The sequence below is a fragment of the Alosa alosa genome, chromosome 13, assembly GCF_017589495.1.
Source record: "Alosa alosa isolate M-15738 ecotype Scorff River chromosome 13, AALO_Geno_1.1, whole genome shotgun sequence".
NCBI classification, from domain to species: Eukaryota; Metazoa; Chordata; class Actinopteri; order Clupeiformes; family Clupeidae; genus Alosa; species Alosa alosa.
The window spans coordinates 28,255,148-28,278,129 of NC_063201.1; the positions used below are offsets into that span (position 1 = coordinate 28,255,148).

A 22,982-nucleotide genomic window follows, 5' to 3' on the forward strand; every position below is an offset into this window, starting at 1 on the left:
TTATAACACAGTTACAACATAAACATGTTAGTAATGTCTGCGTCTAGACGTACTGGTCTGGTCCGCCACCATACCTGAATATCCACAACCTATAGCAGTTCTAACAGAGGTTCTAAGAGAGGTTCTAACACAGGTTCTAACAGTTTAAAAGAACAGACATGAGAGCTAGATGAGGAAGGTGGGAGGCGGAGGGGTATTACGGTGCACTTCACCTCTTGTGTCCCCTTCTCATCTCTCACACCTGTCATAGCTATGAGTTACAGGTCTGCCGACCGCACGTAACCACTGCTATGCCGCTGGCGACGCTGGAGCGCTGAGAAACAGGCCCGCATTCCTGTCTCCGCTCCAAAGAAAATGCCTCTGGTCGGCGCTCCGCTAACCAAAGTATTCAGGGTCGCAGGCAAAAATAGACAAAAAACGCGGCTTCAAACGCAGTGTCGTTCTCGCACAGTGTCAGAAGACAAACTTTATTTTGTCACTCGGCCATGGCGCTTGAGTGACGTGTTTGACAGACGGGTTCCGCTGTCAGCAAAAACAATAAAAAAAAAAATCTTTCCTCGCAGCACGGCGCAGAGACAGCACAGTAGCGTTCTGCTGACAGACATGCAGGTGTCCAGAGGCCATGATGAGACAGGAAGTTGCCATTGTGCATATGTGTGTGTTGGACGGTTTTGGGGGGGGTAGTGGAAAAGAGCCGGGCAAGGGAGCATGGTCATTGGTCATCGGCAGTTTCCTCAGACCAGCCAGGAACGCCGGCTGTGACATGCAAGTGACCAATCGGGTCACAGCACCGTGGACATGTAGAGTGCGGCCGCAGCTGCGCTGTCATTGCCCAGGATATGATGAAGGGAATCAGGGAGGAACCGTGTGGGGGGGCTGGGGGGGTGGGCACGTCCATAGGCTCAGTCATGTGCTCGCCGTGACCTCTGACCCCCGGCCCATCCTGTCTGCCCCCCCCCTTGGCGCGGCGAGGAGAACGGGAAGCTGATGTCAGCGCGTAAGAATGTGTAATCCCATTCCACAGCACCTCGCGTCTGCCCGAGGGAAACAATACAGGCGGCCGGTGAGGTCAGGCCTGAGGAATCCCACAGGCTTAGGCGGCGAAAAACCGCCACATGTTTTAATGAAATCTTTCACTCCACCACATCGGACACTTTCTGGAGACGGAGCACCAGAGACTTCAAGACTCGATTGTGAGGATGTGTTTTTTTTTTTTTTTTTTCGTTTCTCTCTCACTGTTGCTGGCTGAGGCTTTGAGGTGTCAGTCCCCCTGCACATTAAATCCTTTCAGCTCCAGGGTTCTGTGGGCTCTATGACAATTCCCATATTTGAATTTTAGCAGGGCTGTTTATAGGTATATAAAAAAAGAATTTAAAAAAAACACAACTTTGAAAAAATAACTTCTCAAGAAGTAGGAGGGGAAGAGGAAACAAAGGGGAGAAGTGTCTCTCAAGTGTTAATCCTGGCAGTGACACTGCAGCTGAGTGAACTGGAAAGACAAACATGCTGAGGGACGGGAGAGTTATTGGGCCCATCCAGGTGTGAAATTGACAGTTGCTTTTCACCTCAGTAGGACCTGGGACTGTTTCTGAACTTCTCTAAAGAGCAGTGGAGCAGACAGAGACACAGAACTACTCACTAGGCACTCAGGCTTCAGGCAAATCACTTCAGCACTGTGAGTCTCTGTATATGTGTGTGTGTGTGTGTACTCTGCTGTCAGGGGTGTGTACGTGTCTGAATGTGGATGTGTGATGACTGAATGGGGGCATGTATGTGTGAGTAAGTGTGTCCATTCCATCCATACTTCAGTATTTGTATGGGAGAATAAAACAATGTGTGTGTATGTATGAGCGTGTTTGTGCGGCGGTGTGCCCTGTTACTGAAGTATGTATCTATACTCTTTTGATCCTGTGAGGGCTTTCCCGTACCAGGAGCACACTTTGTGTTGCATTGGAGACCCACTGATAAAAACAAGTTTCTTTTGTTTCATCCATCAGTATTGCACAAATGCAGACAATTTGGACTATATTTCAGCCCATAAAAAGGCAGTGAGTGAGCATCAGCAGTGTGTGTGTGTGTGTGTGTGTGTGTGTGTGTGTGTGTGTGTGTGTGTGTGTGTGTGTGTGTGTGTGTGTGTGTGTGTGTGTGTGTGTGTGTGTGTGTGTGTGTGTGACAGAGGCAGTGCCCGCAGGCTCCAGCAGATGTCCCTGTGTGAGCGTGAGGGGTGCTAGAGGCAGCGCTGCACACCTGACCCCTCACAGCAGCCGCGCACAGCCAGAGAGAAGTGACCGGCACTGGAACAACACAACTCCGCTCTGCCTCTGATGAGCAGAACACACACACACACACACACACACACACACACAGAGAAGCACATAGGCACGCACGCACGCACACACACACACACAAAGCTTCACAGACTGAGGCACACGTTCACTCCCATTGCCAGACACAATCTATGCCAAGAAACAGAGGACTAATACTCTTTGACTTCCAGGCTATTGTACAGATAAACACATGTAGTCCAGTGCAGATGAAAAAAACAGCTAATGTTAAACATACACAGACGAAGACGCACGCGCACACACTTTTCATCTGCTTTCCTCACACCTCGTCTGTCACTATGGCACATTCTCTCAGGTGCCTGGGCCATACAACACAAGTCTACGGTGTGTGTGTGTGTGTGTGTGTGTGTGTGTGTGTGTGTGTGTGTGTGTGTGTGTGTGTGTGTGTGTGTGTGTGTGTGAATATATGTGTGCGTGTGTGTGTGTGCCTGGAGAACGGCACCATGTGCAGCACATGTTTCCTCCAGCTCCCTTTCCAAGCCACCATACTGCAGAGAGATTCACATTTGCGCCGACTTCTGAAGCGAAACACCACCACCGCCGCCTTCATCTCCAGACCTTGATGAACACAAAACCAGAGGCTGTCTCATCTTATGACCGACTAGGAGCAGTCACACACACACACTCACACACACAATCACACACACTTCCCTCTTGAGTCAGAATGGTCAGACGGCTTGCAGTGGATGTCTGTTTCACACTTCCAGGCATCTGAGGAGTGTGGGTGGACATTGGTTTCTCTCTCTCTCTCTTTCTCTCTCTCTTCCATTCTTTGTTGAGGCTCTTAATTTCTTGCATTCTTCACAACCCCTCTTTTTTCCCCTCGCTCTCGCCCGTGAGTGGCCAGTCCATGCAGGCACGTTAGTCATCTCCATTTCCAACCACTGAATTTTTTACTGCTGTCCACAGACTTCAATGCAGCTCACGACGAAGAGCAGAGAAAAAAAAAAGTAAAGCACGTCTGTTTGGTCTGGGTGCGTGGCTCAATACACCCTGCAGAAGCTTGTGCACTCTCAAATAGGGTGTTTCTGTTTGTTTTTCTTTTTGTTTGCTTTCGTTTGTTTGTGTTTTAACAAAACATTGCTGGTGTCAGCCAGGGGAACTCCGAATCGTGTAAAAAAATCACACAGACACACACACGCACACGCACACACACTCACTTTACACTTTGATTGGCAAACCCTCATACTCGCACGCACACACCAACATACATACACAAACTAAAAACACACACACACACACACACACACACAGGCCTCCTTGTCCAACTATTTCCACTACATAGAGCTAAAAAGAGGGGAAAATGAATATTCTCTTTGAAAAAGCTCTGTGAAGAACTACGCACCATTACAAGTCACGGTGCATTACTATGTCCAGAGTGGGCTGTTAAAGAGGCCACACACACACACACACACACACACACACACACACACACACACACACACACACACACACACACACACACACACACACACACACACGCTGAGCCAAGACAACTTAGTCACAGGCAAAAACACTTTACTGACCAAAACACACACAAACACACCTGCATGTACCCATCAAAATACACACCCCCCACACACATATACACACACACACACACACACACACACACACACACACACACACACACACACACACACACACACACACAGCTAAACACTATTCTTCTGCAGCAGAGGCAAAACATCTTTAATAATTAACTGGTGTTTTCAGATTTAATCCCAACAACAAAATTTGATATGAAGTTAAAAGCAAGCAAGAGTTCAGTTTTTGTGTGAAAAAAGGAAAGGCTAATAAAGATTAAACATAGTCAAATAAAACACATGAACACCCCGCACATTTCACCAGGGATCACAGCCAATAAAACAATGGCTCAGGTGGAGGATTCTGACTTTCTCCTCTTTGTCCTTCCAAGTGCTTCTGAACTCGGCTGCCCTGGCTCCTCTCACTGACCAACCTGTGAGCCGCAGCCAGATTTCGCCCACTATTCCATCTCTTTTTTCTTCCTTTTTGTCCGAGCTCTACGTCTGGGAGACAAAACACGGCAAAAGCGTTTGTGAACAATGAGCCAAGTGCACAGAGCCGTGGGCGACGGTCCAGACACTCGGGGGTGTTGCGCCGAACCCCGGCCCACCGCTACGCATCGCACGGCCTCCTGGACCCCCAGAGGAGCTGGCACGTTGGCCAATCGGAGTCTGTTTCTGGGCGTTAGCGACCAAGCTTCGGCCCGGCCGGTCCAGTAAAGTCGTGCGGTGCTGTGAGCCGCGGAGCGGAGCGGTGCAGTGTTTAGTGTCTAGCGCTCGGCGGTCGCGTCCAACTGAAGTGTTACCAGAAGCCTCTCTATTTCGGCTCTGGAAAGGGCGATGAAACAGAGGGTCAGAACAATTGCTAAAATATCACCGGGAAACATCCTTACAACTCCCCAGCCGGGTGAACGAGAGGTCGGTGTGTGTGTGTTTTTTTTTCCTTCCCTCACTTTCCTCCAGCATAATGCGATTTTCAAATGCTCAGGTTCCAGCAGCGGTCAGCCTTTCTTGTATATTTTTGCGAGAGGATCCTACTTCACCCGCCGAGCTGCACATAGCAGTAGCATGACACCAAGGCTTACATCTGGCATGGGACTGAAGCCACAGGCCATGCCAACTCCCCATTCTGTTCAAAAGTTACAGCGCCTTTCAGGCCTGGCATTCTCCTTCTCTCGCTCTTTCTTTCTCGCTCTTTCTCCCTTTCTCTCTCTCTCCCTCACACACACACACACACACACACAAAGAAACAGGCACAGACACATGCAAACATGCAAACAAACAAAAAGTCAAACACGCACAAACACAAACACACAAATTCATACGCACACGTGTCCTTTCAGACAAACAAACACTTTTACACACACACACACACACACACACACACACACACACACCGCAACACAGAGTGTGGTCAGCAGGAGAGTGTAGGAACACAGTCAAGCTGGTGGAGTGAAACTATGTTTCGGCCATTTTGTGAGGGCTACTGTAGTTTTTCCTTCTTCTCCTTTCTGCTCTTATTTTATATGGAGGACTTTTGTTTCTCTTTTCTCATCCGCCCCTTGAGCCTTGGCAGATGGAGGAGATCAGGCTCCGACAACGACAGTCTGTGTCCAGTTATTCTGCCCGCTGCTTGACCGGGTGAGCTTTTGTGTTTGTGTCCATATGCACATGTGTCTGTGTGTCTGTGTGTCTGTGAGTGTGTATTGTAACGTCGCAAGGGCGTGCGTCGCGTCGCGTCGCGTCGCGTCGCGTCGCGTCGCGTTTTCGAGGAAGGACATGGAGAACACGCCACGGTCAAACTGATGTTCAATGTGGCGTTCCCTAACAGTGACCGTCCCTGTGCACTGATGTGGAGAAGCACACACTGAGCGCAGGGAGTGGGGGCAGAGACCATGAGTCACTGACGGGGGGGGGGGGGGGGGGGGGTAAGTCCCGCTGCTGTGCTCCACAAACAAACACACAGGCAGGCCTCACACACACACACACACACACACACACACACACACACACTCACGAGTCAAGTAGCGGGCAAAAAAAAAAACCTACCGCTAAAAATATCCAGAATATGAACAAACCTAAAAACATTTCTCTTCAGACCAAGAAAGAGCATCCTTCTTCAATGAGGAAACAATTAAGCATTTGAGGTCAACTGAGGGCCCATCTTTGCTGTGAGCTCCTTTAGTTTGACCAAAGGCTCAGTTTGCTGACCCATCAGTCGGATGCCTTTGATGACCTGGTAGGTTAGTTGAGTTTGACGACCTGTTGTCCTCACCTGGGATGCTGACCACCACCTCCCTGGCACTGCCCGCTCCATCGTCGCCGTCCGCCTCCTTGTTGGTGCCGATCTCGCCGTAGTACAGTGCCAAGGCCAGCTCCATGACGCGGATGAACATGGGCAGCTGCTGGTCAGTCATGGACAGCTTCAGGCTCTCCACCATGGTCTGGATCTGTATGGATAAAGACACACACACACACACACACACACACACACACACACACACACACACACACACACACGCCCAAATACACAGAGGCAGACACACATGCACACACATACACACGCACACAATCAAACAGACACACACACACACACCAACACAGAACCGTCAGTCAGCATCCATAAATGTGAATCACCCCCTCCCCGATGGCCCAAACCAAAAACCACAGTGGCAGCCCAAACAACGTCCAGACACATTACTGAGATGTCTCAAATGTTTCATCTTATTGCGTCCATTTCAGCTCTTCCCACAAACAGAGGACCCTGACACGAGGATCCTACAGCCTCTCTGGGATGAGGATCGGTAGCAGGCGGCGGTCTGCAGCCCTGGCCATCCGGCTACCGGTGACGGAGGCACTTGGCTGTGAAAGAAGCAGCACCGACGTGTCCCCTCTTCCACCCGCCCGCCCGCCCTCCATGTGTGAAGTATTAAGACAGTGCCGACAGAAATGAAGTTATTAACACCAGCGAGCTCCCAACCCCCTCACCACTCTATGATGTAAACAAGAGCCAGGCCACATAGACTGGGCGGAGAGAGGCAGAGAGAGAGAGAGAGAGAGAGAGAGAGAGAGAGAGAGAGAGATGTGCAGAGAGAGAGAGAGAGAGAGAGAGAGAGAAAGGGAAAATGAAGAGAGAAGAGAGAGGAGAAAAAGAGCACACAAGAAAAAGCATGAAAGTGCAAGAGTAGAGAAGTGGAAGAGAGGCAGGGCAGAGAGGGAGAGATGGAGAGAAAGATGGAGAGATGGAGAGAGAGATGGAAGTATGGAGCGAGTGAGCTAGGGAGCAAGGGACGAGTGCTTGCGGCGGGAGGCTCACTTTGATGACGGCCGGTATCTTGGAGTTGATGTTGTCGTAGGTGAAGTGCAGGCGTGTTCGGAAGGAGCACTTGTAGAGCAGCGGGTCCTGGTAGAACTCGATCTTCCCGCTGGCGTTCCTCTTGTCCAGACACACCGTGCAGTCCGAGAAATTAATCACCTTCCTCAGAACCAGATCAGGGGCTGGACAGAAGAAGGACAAAGACCATCAGACAATGAGCAAAGGACGAGCAAAGAAGAGGAGTGCTTAAGAGAGAGTGACAGGTGTAGGGCCCTCATTTAATGATGGGTTATTAGGTGCTAAGTCTTAAGTCTAACTAAAGCTCATTTAAAAGTAAAGGTACAAATCGATTTGCTAAATTAACATCATGCTCCAACATGCCGCACGATATGTTCTCATGAACAAGGATTTTGCTTGTTGAAAGACTTTGCAGTTTGTCCACCATTTAAATTAGGGCCCATTGAGATATGGAGACTTTATTTAACTGGTGTGTTTCTACCCACAGGCTTTCATCGAGACGGAAAGCAACTGCTCTGGGACAGGCGATCCCACACATAGAAGTCCATTTGGGCTCCACCACACAAGTGCTGCCGGATTCATTTCCCACACAGACAGGCAGGCAGAGTGTTGACACAGGAAATGGAGAGCTTCCCCACAGCTCAATCCCAGGGCCAATTATTACACTCATCTGTCCATAGACATTTCCAACCCATTCAGATGTTATAAATACAACGGCCCGTAAATCGACATCTCCTTTGATGTAGCTTTCCGGGATATCATCCGTGGCTGTTTTCAGCACGGAGTTCAAAGGCAGCCACCTTTACAAGCGACTGCTGCTGCTATTGTTGCTTATTGTCGCCATTGCCAACGTCCTGAAAGTATGCTCTATAAATTTCATCACCTGGGCTATTCCTATTACTATTGATGTGATACGTCACTGTTGGCCAGTTTAACTCATCATATTGGCATGATCCACAGGAATAGGCTACTAGACAACGTCTATGGAATGCTATGGAGTGTTATTTCCGTCTTTATATACTGTCCAGCCATAGCCGAGCCTATACTTGGCTAAGCCTAATCTGAAGACTGGAGCTCATCACGCAAAGGACTTGCGAACAGACAATGTCTCAACAGTGAAATAGACTACTGGTCATCATCTATGGAATGTTGCAAAGCTATTTACATTTGGCACCCTTTATACTGTATCCAGGCAACCGCATACTACATTCATATAATGTGCAAATGTTGCATCAAAAGCACAATTTGTCCTGTTATAAGATATACACCTACATGTCGTTGTATTAGTATTTTTCTTATGCAGTGACAATAAGTTCTAAAATCTAAAAAATAAAAAATAAAGAACATTTGGAGGGCAAAACTGATTATGTATCCCATGTCACACACACACACACACACGCACACACACAGAGAGAGAGAGAGAGAGAATGGCTGTGACAGGAATGTGGAAGACCCACCAGCGATGTCCATGAAGGCCCTGTCCCACATCTCATCTACAGTGTAGCACTCCGCTGAGGTGATGTTGACGGACAGCACAATGTCGTCCTCCACGTATTTCAGGATGAGGTTATTCACCACAATGTTGACGTTGTTGGCCACCCGCCTGATCAGGCTCTGTACATATCCTGAGGAAGAGACAGAGACAGAGAGAGATAATATGTATCAACATTATATCCAACACAATGAGAAACTGGCCACATTTTGTGTCCTTGTGGCATGTAAGGACAACATGCAATGCTGTGACCACTCTGAGTCATGACCAACAAAGAATTTGACTTGTAGTGCAACATTCGTTCAATATTACGGTAATTCTGGGGTTGAAAGCCGCAAATGCTAAAACAAAATGCCATCGGCAACATGCAGTCATGATAATCTATTACACCTCTTTAGAGTATTCCTGTTGCTGTCAGAAACACACACACTCACACACACACACACAATCACACTCACACACACACACACACACGCCCTTTGTCTTTGTCTGGACTATGTGACGAGCTGGCATTGCAGGCAAGTCAAGTTGGTCTTTCAACGGCACAGAGAAAAACAGAGTAAAGAGTGGAAAAGCCCAAGCACTGGAGCAGAGACACGGAACATCAGGAACACAAGAGAAGGTGAGAGAGGGATTGCAGGAGGAAAAAGAGAGAGAGAGAGAGAGAGAAAGTAAGTAACAAGAAATAAAGAGAATCAGAGAGAGAGCGAGAGAGAGTGAGTGTGTGTGTGTGTGTGTGTGTGTGTGTGTGTGTGTGTGTGTGTGTGCATACTGTGAGCAAGGTTGGGTTTCAGCGGTGCTTGGGGAGCTATCTTGCAGTGTTACCAGTCACTCCTAACAGCACACCAACGCAGGGAAACAGAAGCTCGTGAGGAAAAACATACATGGTAAGGTCATTACTCAACAAAGTACGAAAGAACTTAAAATATTACAGACAGGGGAGTTTCGACCATAAAATATGAAAATATACAGCAATAAATCCTCTTAACCACAGCCCCAATGACATTATTCATTCCTCTCTTGTACTGTTAAACACAGCAACTCAGAGTTAAACGTATAAAAGTTTAATGCTTTTTCCTTGTTTTCCAACCCAAATGTTTGTCTTCCTGCAAGTACAAGCCTCCTCGAGACAGTGACACAAACGACAATTAACGCGACCTGTGATGTATCACTGAATAAGAAAAAGAATCCTAAACCCACTTAGGCCATAGTTTTGCTTTTTTTTTTTTTCCCCTAATTCTCCGACGTCGTGAAATGTCCAATCCCCAGTCCCTGTGTCTGTCCTGCGTTGCGTGCGGAGTGAGTAATGGTGAAATTAAACTTAGTAACTGGCCACTCGGACATCTGGAAAGCCTCTACCCCATAATAACTGCTCTTGGAAGACAAATAAGAGATACTTCAGCGATGGAAGTGGAGGTTTTATGACAGGAGTGAGAAAACCTATTCCGAGGTTAGGAAGTATCAGCTGAATGGGGACTCAGGACACCAGTGGCCAGACGCACACACACACACACAAACACACATGCAAGCACACGCTCAAACACACACACACGCAAACGCAGACACATGGACACACATATTTGTGGAGGTGACGCTGTGTCTAACCATTTACATGATCTGTGAGATGGCTCTCCAGAGGCCCGCCTGCCGAGCCAGGATATCAGAGCAACTCAACGCCACTCTTCTGACCCGTGATGTCACATCATTTCCTCTCACACCACAGGGACAGAGGAAGACAGATTGTACACAAGGTTACAGTGAACACCGCCCCAGGGTGTGTGTGTGTGTGTGTGTATCTGTGTCTGTGTGTCTGTGTGTGTGTGTTTCTGAGCAGGGTGTTAGGGTCACTCTGAGGGCCTGCATGGCGCACCTGCAGAGGGGCCTCAAAGTGACGCTTCGCCCCCCGCCGATCACCTCTCTGGATCCAATTTACCCAGGACCAACACAAGACCTGTGTGTCCACTCTCTCACTCACTCTCTTTTCCTCTCTCTCTCTCTCTCAAGCACGCACACACTCTCCCTCTCCTTTTTTCTCACTCACTCTCAATCTCTCTCTCTCTCATTCTTTCCCTGACTCACCCTCTCCTTCCTCTCTCTTGTCTTTCATTCTTCCCTCTCCTCACCTCACTCACTCGCTCGCTCGCTCTCTCTCTCTCTCTCTCGACTAGTCGCTGCGCAGCGTGCCGCTTCAATAAACAGTTGACACAGCCAGCACCTGTGACTGGGCCCGTCGGGATGAGGCCCACTTAAATCTCCTCGACCATAAAATGACTGGAAAAACCAACCTCTTTATGCGATCACCGCACAGGCCAGGGCCCAGAGTCTCCTCAGTGCAATTCAGGAAAGAAACCCTATACCGCCCAGTGTTCTCCTTTTTCCTATTGACGGAAGGTATTAGCAGCTATTAGCGCTGCCAATTATTAGGAAACAAGAAGAGTGACAAGTCTTTTCAGCAAGACGGATGCACTGGGTAATATACAGTGTGCTTGTCTGTGTGGCGTCTGTTTATAAAGCGCCCACAAATAGATCTCGTTTTAAGGTTGTTGCTCTCTTTTTTTTTTTTTAAAGCACAGCTACTTTCAAAAGCTGACTGTATAATATACAGAATTATAAAAGCTCCATTTTAGACCTCTGACAAATATTTTATTTGTCTTCCAAGAGCAATTATTAAGTGATACAAAGTCAAAGCTTTCCAGATGGCTGAGCTGGTGTTCTTTAGCATATCGTCTGATTGAGCTGGTGTTCTTTAGCATATCGTCTGATTGAGCTGGTGTTCTTTAGCATATTGTCTGGCACTCTGGCTGAGCTGGTGTTCTTCAGCAAATCGTCTGACTGAGCTGGTGTTCTTTAGCATATCGTCTGACTGAGCTGCTGTTGTTTAGCATATCTTCTGACTGAGCTGCTGTTGTTTAGCATATCTTCTGACTGAGCTGCTGTTGCTTAGCATATCTTCTGACTGAGCTGCTGTTGTTTAGCATATCGCTCAGGACCCAGTGCTCAGCTGTTGATATAATGCGTCGAGCGCGCCGCTCTCATCAGAGCCATGCCACTCCCTCAGATTTAACTGCAGATTAGAGGTTTACAATCTGCCCCTTTTTTTTCCATTTCACAGTTCAGAGAGTCTTACCAGGGACCACTCTGAGTGGTCAGCCAAGCACGGGTCACTACACTCCTGCTCCGCACGGAGGGGGATAGTATTCAGACCGGTCTCTATCCTCATCCAATATGGCACACATCACCCTCCATCAATAACCTGACAAGCACGGACCAGTCTCTATCCTTAACCTGACCAGAAAGCCCAACCAGTCAAGTCAATTCAATTCAATTCAAATGGTGCTTTGTTGGCATGAAAAATGACACTTGTATTGCCAAAGCAATTGTTCCATACACCAGACGCCACAAATGCTAATTTATACACTGAATGCCTTTAATTCAGTCAAAGAATAAAATACAAAAGTAAGGGATGTGAAATCTAAGTTTGAGGGCATTTTGACCAGTGGCAGTAGATTGCTAAAAAATAACAGTGACAGAATAAACTTCCATCACAGGCATCCACAGACAAAACCCCACAAGACAGTAGCTGTGTTTACAGCACATCGTTAAGAGCACATGCAAGTGTGTGTGTGTGTGTGTGTGTGTGTCTTTCATTTGCAGTGTGCACTGCCATGATATTTAAGTTTAACTGCCAGAGCTAAATGTCCCATTTGCACAGGGACCGGAGACCCCAAGAGGAAATGCCAGAGGAGGTCACCAAAACTGCAAAAAACAGAGAGTCACAAAACTATTCTGGGCGCTGAATGCCTAGGAATAGTTATTTTACCAGAGAATACATGGTGGATGCTGTAATTTTGGTGCAACAGAGAAACAGAAAGAGAGAGTGAGTGAGAGGGAGACAGAGAGGGAGAGGTAGAGAGAGAGAATCCAAGAGGGAGGAAGACAGAGGGAGTGAATGAAAAGGAAAGAAAACAGGGGGAATGTGTGTGTTAAAGAAAAAAGAGAAAAAACAGAAGGCCGAAAGACAGACACAGAGAGAGAGAGAAAGAGGGAGAAGAAGAGGCAGAGAGGAGCGATCCTAGCAGGTCATCGGTGGGGTCAGTTCAACAGACTGCAGATGCATGGCACTGACCGCAAGCGGACGGCCTCTTCAGACACTCTCAGAAAGCCTGTGGTCAGAGACTGAGCATCCGAAAAATAATAATGCATCAAAACAAAAGCATCAAAAAATATCTGGACCTTAATCCCATCTGCCTCTCTCCAGTGAGGAGCTTGAAAAATGGGTATGGGTATGTGTATGTGTGTGTGTGTGTATATATGTGTGTGTGTGTGTGTGTGTGTGTGTGTGTGTGTGTGTATGTGTGTGTGTATGTGTGTGTGTGTGTGTGTGTGTGTGTGTGTGTGTGTGTGTGTGTGTGTGTGTGTGTGTGTGTGTGTAAGAGAAAGAGAAAGAGAAAGAGAGGGAAGAGAGAGTGTGTGTACAGTGTGTATATATATGAGTCAAACTGTGTGTTTGAGTTGATGACGTGTGGATCACGTGACTGTGGTGTGTGTGTGTGTGTGTGTGTGTGTGTGTGTGTGTGTGTGTGTGGATGACTTGAGGATGCGCCATGGGCGGAGCTTGGTGGGCAGCTGTGTGGTGAAGAGGGGTGTGGGCACGCCTTATGACGGGTGGAGAGACGGGCCACAGGCCGCCCACAGCCATGGGTGGGTGACGTGACGAGACGAGACGAGACGGCACGAGACTCAAAACAACATCACAGTCAGGGGGCCCCGAGGGACTCGGCCGAGCGAGACTCGCTGAAGAGCTTTCGCTCAAAAACACACAGAAGAAAGCACGGCAATGCCTCCGAAGGGTTTGCGAGAGACTACAAAGTGGAAAGGAGAGGAGAGGAGAGGAAAGAGAGGGAACATGGACATATACATCCAAAAAAGAGGAACGTTTGGACATCACTCTGCCCAATCCTGTTTCCTCCTGCTCTCTGTCTTTTATTTAATCAACTTTACAGTGATTCGGGCAATCCTGAGCTGGCATAGAGTAATAACAATTCATATGGAATTATAATTACTGGAATTAACCATCGTACTAAACATTTTCCATTTGACCATTGTTGCACTGAAACCGTACACAACAAAAAACAAAATGTATGTGCACAAAACCTTTCTCCCCTCTTTCAGATTGAACATGATCAAGAGAATGACTGAAAGACATTCACTGGCTGAGTGATCAGCATTTCTGCACAATTAATTGAGTGCCATGTGAGTGATGAGAGCGGAGGGGGTAGTGAGGGAAATAAACCGCTCCAGTGGCTTGTGTGTTTTTGTTTGCATTAGCCAGTGCAGAGGAGGGAGAGGGGAGGAGAGGACAGGACAGGAGAGGAGAGGAGGGACGGGATTAGGGGGCGTCCTGATCTCCAAGAGTGTGAGCCTGATGACCACACAGCGGAGCAGAGGTTACCCCGAGTTCACCACCGCAAGCTGGGTAACAGAGCAACCGGGGCCCAGGCCGGCCCAACCCAGTGCATCCCAGCCCGGCTGTGCCTGACAAGGCCAGCAGGAGTAGGGTCCCCCAGGACGCCTGGAGGGGGTGGGAGATGGGGTGCAGGGCAGATCCCCTGCTTTCACAGCTGGGGGGCTGATGCTATCTCCCCGCAGCCGAGGAAGAGGATCCTCCCTGGGCACGAGCCCCAGGGTTCATAGGGGGCCTTGAGAGGCCCCCACCACCACTGCACTCTCCGCCAGGGACACAACAGTTGAGGAAACACCTCCTGGTTGTTTGCGGTCTCACTTTCTTCCTCTTTCAGTGGTTCCTCTTTTTTTCTTCCAGCTCTCTCTCTTCCCTCTCTCCTCTCCTCTCCTCTCTCCCTCTCCCTCTCCCTCTCCCTCTCCCTCTCCCTCTCCCTCTCCCTCTCTCTCCTCTCCTCTCTCTCTCTCTCTCTCTCTCTCTCTCTCTCTCCTCTCTCTCTCTCCCTCCTCCCTCCTCCTCCTCCTCCCTCCCTCTCCTCTCCTCTCTCTCTCTCTCTCTCTCTCTCTCTCTCTCTCTCTCTCTCTCTCTCTCTCTCTCTCTCCTCTCCCTCTCCCTCCCTCTCCCTCTCCCTCTCCCTCTCTCTCTCTCTCTCTCTCTCTCTCTCTCTCTCTCTCTCTCTCTCTCTCTCCTCTCTCCCTCTCTCTCTCTCCCTCTCTCTCTCTCTCTCCTCCCTCCTCCTCCTCCTCCTCCCTCCTCCCTCATCCACCCACTCCCACCTCCTACCTCTCTCCTTCATAGGTACACAAACAAGAACATTCTCGATACACACAGCGCAAGCGCTATGAGGCTATCACAATCCAGCCTGTAAGGTCAAGATCGTCCGATATCCTGAAAGCCGCCACACCGCCTCATATACACCCCATTTTTGAGACTCTTATAGGTCATAGTAGGGCGTGCTTATGTCTGATGAGTGACATATAGCAGGAGTGCAGCAGCGGCTGTGGCTTGGACGCTCCACTGGTGTTAAGACCACGGACTGGACTCTGTTCAGACACACACACGCCATAAATCAGCAGCAATGAGGGACAGAGACCAGTGTGGGGTCCTTCTGAGAAGCCCCTGGACACAGACACAGACACACACACACACACACAGAGATTGTCATCCTGCCACTCAAAGCAAAAGAGATTATCGCCACACACACTTTGATTGGAGCAGAGCCAAGCGCACTCAGCAAGGACAAAGAGGTGCAAAGGTCTGCACAGTGCGTTGGGCAGAGCAGAACATTTCCACCACGCTGTACAGTGCTTAATGAACCTCAACAGGATATGCTAGTGCTGTTCTACACCAGAGGGAAGAGAGAGGAGAAGAGAGGAGAAAAGGGAGGAGAGGAAAGAAGAGAGAAAAGGAGAGAGGAAAGGAGAAGAGAGAGGAAAGCAAGGAATCCTTGTCCAGGCATGGGGTCAAGTGGCCTTGCTGATAAGGCACACTACACCACCCGCTGATATATGGCCCTCGCCACACACACACACACACACACACACACACACACACACCTTCCCCCTCCCAAACACCTCAGCCCAGGCCATGGGGGTGTTGTGTGGGGGGGAAGGCAGGGCGTCGGGGTGGCCATGGAGGTCTCGTCACTCACCTGGGGGAAGGTCTGGGTCTGTAGGGGCGGCCTGCTGCACCCGCCGCGGTTTGGCCAGGGACTTGGAGCTGTCGGAGGCGCTGCGACTGGTCGAGCTCGAGCCACAGCTCTCATGGTCATCCTGCAGAGAGCAAATCAAAGAAAAGGGAGAGAGAAGGTAGCGATTAGAGGAGAAGATCAAAAAGATGAAACGATGTAGAGCGATACTGTTGGAGGACGGCTGTAGAATGCTAATAATAATAAAATGACACCACTGCTTGTGGGTGTTGAGTATCACATTTATAACGAGCTTTTACATAATCAGAGAAGGCAGAGTGGGGGTTGTGCTCACTCTCTACAATTAGCCACCTCTGTTAAATCACAGCCAAGAAAATGGAAAGCATCTCCACATTCCATTGGGCACGAGTGATGGGGCAGAGAGCAGGAGAGGAGAGGGGAGGAGAGGAGAGGAGAGGAGAGGAGAGGAGAGGAGAGGAGAGGGAGAGAGGAGAGGAGAGGAGAGGAGAGGAGAGGAGGGAGGAGAGGGAGGGGAGGGGAGGGAGGGGGAGAGGGAGGAGGAGGGGAGAGGGAGGGAGGGCAGGGGGCTTTGAGACAAAATGAGGAGAGAGAGCCAACAGACAGAGGTCCAGGTCACGCACCACTGAGGGAGTCCGCTGCGCTTTTACAACCACCTCCTGGGCTGCACAAATAAACCCCACCTCAAGGATGAAAAACAGCACAGGACTCTCTCTCTATCTATCTATCTCTCTCTCTCTATCTATCTCTGTCTGTCTGTCTGTTCTCTCTCACTCACTCACACTCCCTGTCTCGCTCTCTCTATCCCTTTCTCCAGCTCTCAGTCTGTCTCTAGTCTCTCTTACTCTCTCTCTCTCTCTCTCTCTCTCTCTCTCTCTTCTCTCGCTGTCTCAATCACTCCTCATCACTTACTCTTTCTCTAAGCCCCTCTCCCTATCTTTCATTCTCTACTTATCCATCCATCTTTCTTGTTCTCCCTCTCTCTTCCTCTCTTCATCCCCCCTCATGTCAGTGGCACTCAGTCATGCACCGGAATGTGGGAATGGCAGAGGTGGGAATGGCAGAGGTAGGAATGGGGAGGGAACCCCACCCCACCCCCCCACCCCCCACACTCCCAGGAGAAAAGCCCCTAGAGTAAACACAGGGCGGGCGGACTGCAGTTATTTATTGGCTGGCCAAGGCGAGTGCCCCTCCATAAAAGAGCCCAACGGCCACAAGATGAGGTGCAACAAAAACAATTAGAGCCTTGAGGAAACCCAGTGCCCACACTCCACTGGCCTGGGTGGCGCTTAGGGGAGGGGGGTGTAGACTGCAGCCCTTAACTTTGATTAGCCCAGCATGCACCCCTACACACACACACACACACACACACACACACACACACCATCAGAAGGTGGCTTACTCATTTAACAAGTGATCTGTTTACAGCTCTGTTTCCAGGCCCTGTTAAGGATAAGGACACAGGACACACCGAGTGCAGGATAAATGGTAATGGCCAGAGCCAGGGTCAGACCATCATTGGCCCACTCACCAACAGCCCATTAGGGCAATAAAAGTGACCATTACGCCTTACTCGGGTTGGCACAGACACATGGCCAACGGGGGCAAAGGTCAGAATAATGACAAACTGTTTTAAGGCAGAGAATCCGGTCAGAACCTTGAGAGAGAAGTCAACAAGAAGAAGTCATGGAAACACTTCAATCATTTCGTCTTATCTGGCCATGTCAACGTCCCTGCCCCTGCCCCTCCCCCTTGCCTGCTCCTTGGCTGCCATAAAATTCAAACATCCTAATGAAGACCTGAAAAGACCGCTGGACGTCCATAGAGGCGTCTGATGGTCACTATGTTCTCTAGCTGCACCGAGAGAACAAGGAACGAACAATACTGAGGTCACATGTTAGATTCCAGAGCAGCACCCACTCTTTCTAGGCCCATCATGGTGGGCCTGGTGGGCAGTGGCTAAGGAAGTAGAGGAGCCAGTCAGGAACCGGTCAACCACCAGCTCCTCCTGACCCTGTCGAGGTGTCCTTGAGCAGTACACTGCACCCGAAACTCCCAGGTTGGAGCCTTGCATAGCAGCCTTCGCTATCAGTGTGTGTGTGAACGGGTGAATGTGAGGGATTCCTCAGTAAAGCGCGTTGGCTGCTCAGAGGAGGAGAAAGGCAGAAGACTGCAGCTCCTTTACTGTACCATTATCATGCACTATCTAGGCCTTATCAGTGCTGGAAGCTGCTTTGGGTAAGACTGGTAACACTGAGGAAAGAACAGGCCTGATTGGTGTCCAGGGTAGGAATGTGTTGACAGGCACGGCAGGCTTGGCCTGATCTGTGTTAAGAGGTCAGAGGGCTCCGTTGCGTGTGTGTAGAGGTCAGCGGGGATGAGCTGGTATGTCGAGCTCTGTGAGTCCTACTAACTCTGGGTTTGTAATGATGGTGCTACATTTACATTCATTTAACTTTTACCCAAATTGACTTATATTTATTTTACTCAATTATATTACAAGGGCCATTCTCCCCAGAGCCACTGGGGGTTAAGTGCCTTGCTCAAGGGCACAACGGTGGAAGCCAGGAATTGAACCCACAATTTTTCAGGCTACTGCATGCTAGCCCAACTCCTTAGCCACTACACTACTTCTGCATGCTAGCCCAGCTCCTTAGCCACTACACTACTGCATGCTAGCCCAGCTCCTTAGCCACTACACTACTACTGCATGCTAGCCCAGCTCCTTAGCCACTACACTACTACTGCATGCTAGCCCAGCTCCTTAACCACTACACTACTGCATGCTAGCCCAGCTCCTTAGCCACTACACTATCACAGCCCCTTTGCTGAAACGAAATCACAGTCAGTAGGCCCCAACTGCCACACTTTCCCATCTGTCACCCTACTTGTCTTTCTTTGCTTCCCTTATTCTAAGTGTGTATCTTTATCTACCTCTGTATCTCTTTATTTCTCTCTCTCTCTCTTTCTTTCTCTCTCCACTCAGTTTGACGGAGTACGGTAATGAGCTCTCCGCTTGCGGCTGATGAAGATTACATTTTAAACGTGCCTCGCATAATTGAAGGAGGTGGTTGCTCTTGAAGATACAGAGTTCTTACCCGGCGTGCTAACGTAAACAGACCTACGCCAAAACAGGCAACAAAAGCACCCAGGCAAAATATTTATGCCACCGTGGGTCGGGTCTGGATGCCCGTATGGCCCCACTCCACTTAGCTTTTCCACTCGCCTTGGTAAACACAGCGCCCAGGAATAATAAATAATCTCATCAGAGCCAAATTATGAGCTCGGGGCAATAATAAGAAATAGATTATTGCTGATTGCTAACACCTCATTTTCCAGTCCCTCTTCTTCTGATGGAGGGGTGTGGTGGGGGGTAGGATTTGATTGGTTCTTGTTGAAAGAGTCCAACGCTTGTATACAAAGTACTGTTTCTGGGAAGGGGTGTTGGTGTGGCGTTGTTTTTCTCTCGCACTCTCGATTGTACAACTCATCTCCACTCAGTCATCTCTATCATCAATCATGCATATCAACACATCTTCAGCACACATGTCCATCCAAGACCACCGGTTCCACAGCCCGCAGGTTCAGCCAGGCTATGGGAGCCGCTCTAGCTGCAGACGCCCGCGGGTTCAACGAGGGTGCTCATGCTGCTGTAGCTTCAAGCCCCTGCAGGTTCAGCAAGGGTGCTGCTGAAGCAGTTCTAACTCAGACTTCGGGCTGACTGGGGAGACCAGTCTGGCTTGTTTGTGGTGTTTCACAGGAGGGAGGGGTTGTGTGTGTGTGTGTGTGTGTGTGTGTGTGTATATATATGTGTGTGCATTTCTGGGGGAAAGCCTTGGGACAGATGCAGGCATTCCCAGCTCTCAGCTGCTGGGGGTTAGGAAGGGTGGGGTGGGGAGAGAGGGTGTGGGGTAAAGTGATCTGGGCCATGGTACAACACAGGGCATGGAGGCAGAGAGAGAGAGAGAGAGAGAGAGAGAGAGAGAGAGAGAGAGAATCAGACAGAAGAATGTTAATCAGGGTGGCAAACAAATTAACTGTCCAACAGGCAGACAGACACACAGAGAAAGAGTGAGAGAACCAGGGTAGGGAGGACTGAGAGCAGACAGAGACAGAGGAGGAGAGGAATGAAGTGAAGTGGTGACCCTCTCTCCTCCCGCCCCCTCTTACTCTCTGCCCAGACCCCTGTCCTCTGTCATAGCCAGACTAGTGAGTGACAGCCAAGGGGAGACCCCCTACTCAGAGGGTAAGTGGGCACCGATGGAGGGGTTAGGGGGCACAGGAAGGTGAGGTGTGCGGCCCCCTGACACCCAACACCCCCCCCATCCTCACACACATACACACACACACACACACACACACACACACGTCTGGCTCGCTGATAGGCAGCATGGCAGCCTTGTCTGGACGGTAAACCCTGAAGTGTGACCCACACACACTCACTCACACACACACTCTCACACACACACACTCTCACACACACTCACACACACTCACACACACTCACACACACACACTCACACACACACTCAAACACACTCACACACACTCACACACACTCACACACTTACCCCCTCCCTCCCTCTCCAAACACAGGGGCTAAGGGAGGCTTGCTGTGTAAACACAATGATAGAAAGCACACTGCTCTCGATACCCCCGACCCACTACCCCGCCCCCACCCGCCCCCTCCAAATAATAGTGCCGCAAAAAAAAAATTGTTCCCTGATTAGGCAAGATACACAGGACTCGAACTGACGTCACTATAACAAGCAAATCTAAGCAGCGGGAATGAAGTTAGGGCAGACAAAATAACAGAGCAGGGTTTGTTTTCAGTGAGGGAAAAACGAATGAGTGTAGATAGACTTGGCACGTGGCCTGGACACTTTAGCTGGGCAAAGATAGTGCTGTTTATCATGTCCATAGATTGGCTCTGAGTACAACAGTGTGTTGTTAGACACAAGCCTTGGATGTTTGAAAGACTAACGCTCCCGGGATGACTTATTTTTGTTAGGGAATGTGCCAGGTATATTTTGATAAAGCAGAATAAATCACGTCTGTACTTCATTTGGACATCATGGCTAAATCCTACCCAGAGAATTTGTCAGTGCTGTTCACGTCAATGGCATAAATCAAATCAACAGGCACTGGCTGAGAAACATGCTTCTGTGAACTTTCTCCAACACTGGTACCGCATGGAGTTTGCCTGGTTGGAGACGCTCAAACCAGGCAGTGGGTGAGTGTCACGGCCTGTTTCTGTTACTTTTTCACCTAGTGAACTCAGAATGACATCAACACTCACCCCTTCCCCCAACACACACACACACACACACACACACACACCAAGAGACACTCCCATCAGGAGGGGGGTGGTGGATGAGGGGGGGTGGGGGTGTCATGGCTGGTTGCAACGCCGCTGGTATGGAAAAACAAACGGAGGGAACCCGACTCACTCTTATCTCCATCAGACTCCCCCGCTGGGTCTCACACACACACACACACACACACACACACACACACACACACAAAGACCCCTTCACCAGCACCTCCCGCTTCACTCCTGCCCCGCCCAGGGCTTTCCTCCTCCTGGGAGAAGGCACTCAGTTTAGTGAGCGAGAAGCCAGTCCTTGACCACGTCACCCCTCCATCAGTGCACAGCCATACAGGGGCAGGGCTGCAACCCCAGTGCAGGGGGGGGCATTGAGTTTCCAGGGGAGATGGACAGCGACCAAATCTCAAGCCAGAGACAAGGATGGTTGTGCTGGAACTAACGTGAAGTTGAGCCAGGTCCAGCTGTGGAAGGCGAGAACCAAGAACTAATTTTTATCAACTTCCAGAACCTCATAGAACTGTGCTGTCTGCATTCCCTGGTCGTCATGGGGCTTGGGGCGTTGTGGGGGTGTTGTGTATGTGTGTGTGTATGTGTGTGTATGTGTGTGTGTGTGTGTTTGTGTGTGTATGAGTGTCTGTGTGTGTGTGGTTGAGTATTGGGGGTGTGTGGGTGCAGAGTGACCTGCTGCAGAGGGGTGAGGAATCTGTCTGGGGCTGCCCTCATCCCTCCTCATATCAACACTCAAGCCGCCAACGCACCGCACACAGTAATCAACCAGCACATTGTTGTTTTTTTTCTAAAAAAGGGATGACACCCATCTGATGGAATGGATTCCAGCTGGCACAGAGGCAGAGGGAGAGAGAGAGAGGGAGAGATGGAGAGAGAGAGGGAGAGAACAAGTGATACAAAAAGGACTGGAGGAAGAAGAGAGAACGGAGAATGTGTAATAGAACATGACAGACAAGGTGTGTGTGTGTGTGTGTGTGTGTGTGTGTGTGTGTGTGTGTGTGTGTGAGAGAGAGTGTGTGTGTGTGTGGGGTACAGGCATGTGAAACGGACAGAGAGGAAGAAATAAACAAGGAAATTAGAGCTGCTCTGTGAAGAACTTACAAGCTCAACACAACTGCCTCAAATCACCACCCACTCACACCTAAGAGAGTGCACGTCAGATGCATAAGAAGAATGAGTCCATAATGTCTTTTTAATGAACGTGTAACCGATGCTGAGAAAGCCATGGGCCTGTGATTAAAGGCCCTGCTGCTTTCCCCTCTCCTCCTCCTCCAATCCCAGAGCTTTAACGGAGTCATTCAAGAAAACATGGCCGCCAACGCCGCGCCTGCTGGATCCCAGTACAGGAGGCCGTAAAAGAGCTGACTCCACTATCAGAGAAATGCAGCTGAGGAATCCGTGGCGAATCGCCGGGGATTAAAAAGCCGAATCCGACTCCGGTGAGTGCGCCGGACTATTAGCCTCGAGGGCCGGCTGATTAATCATCTCAATGAAAAGGAGCTCGTTACATAGAAATGTGTTTTGTTCGCGAGAGGCCTGGGATAGTGGCGCTGCCGGGGCAACCACTGGTGTTGGGTGGATGAAAAATGGGCGGCCTGAGAAATTGCGCTGTGAGCCTCGCCGAAGTGTTGCAAATATGGGAAGCTGCACCGTTATTTTTTTTTTACGCTCATTTTACCTCGTCATGAATAAGACATGAATAAAGAAACCAACAAAGTCCTTTTCTGTGTGGAAGCCATGTTTCCATATAGAGAAGCATTGCAAAAAAAAAAAAACAACAACAGTGGTGCTGAAATAAACAGAAAAGGTATGCTAGTGTG

The 22,982-nt window shown here is 49.5% G+C and overlaps 1 protein-coding gene across 1 annotated transcript in view; it reads right to left on the reverse strand.

Moving 5' to 3' along the window:
- Window positions 1-22,982, reverse strand: part of LOC125306527 (vacuolar protein sorting-associated protein 13B-like) — a 341,904-nt gene that overhangs the window by 300,026 nt on the left and 18,896 nt on the right. The window contains 4 exon segments of the mRNA XM_048261942.1: window positions 6,147-6,321; window positions 7,188-7,369; window positions 8,663-8,830; window positions 15,810-15,930. Coding sequence (XP_048117899.1) covers window positions 6,147-6,321; window positions 7,188-7,369; window positions 8,663-8,830; window positions 15,810-15,930 — 646 coding nt within the window.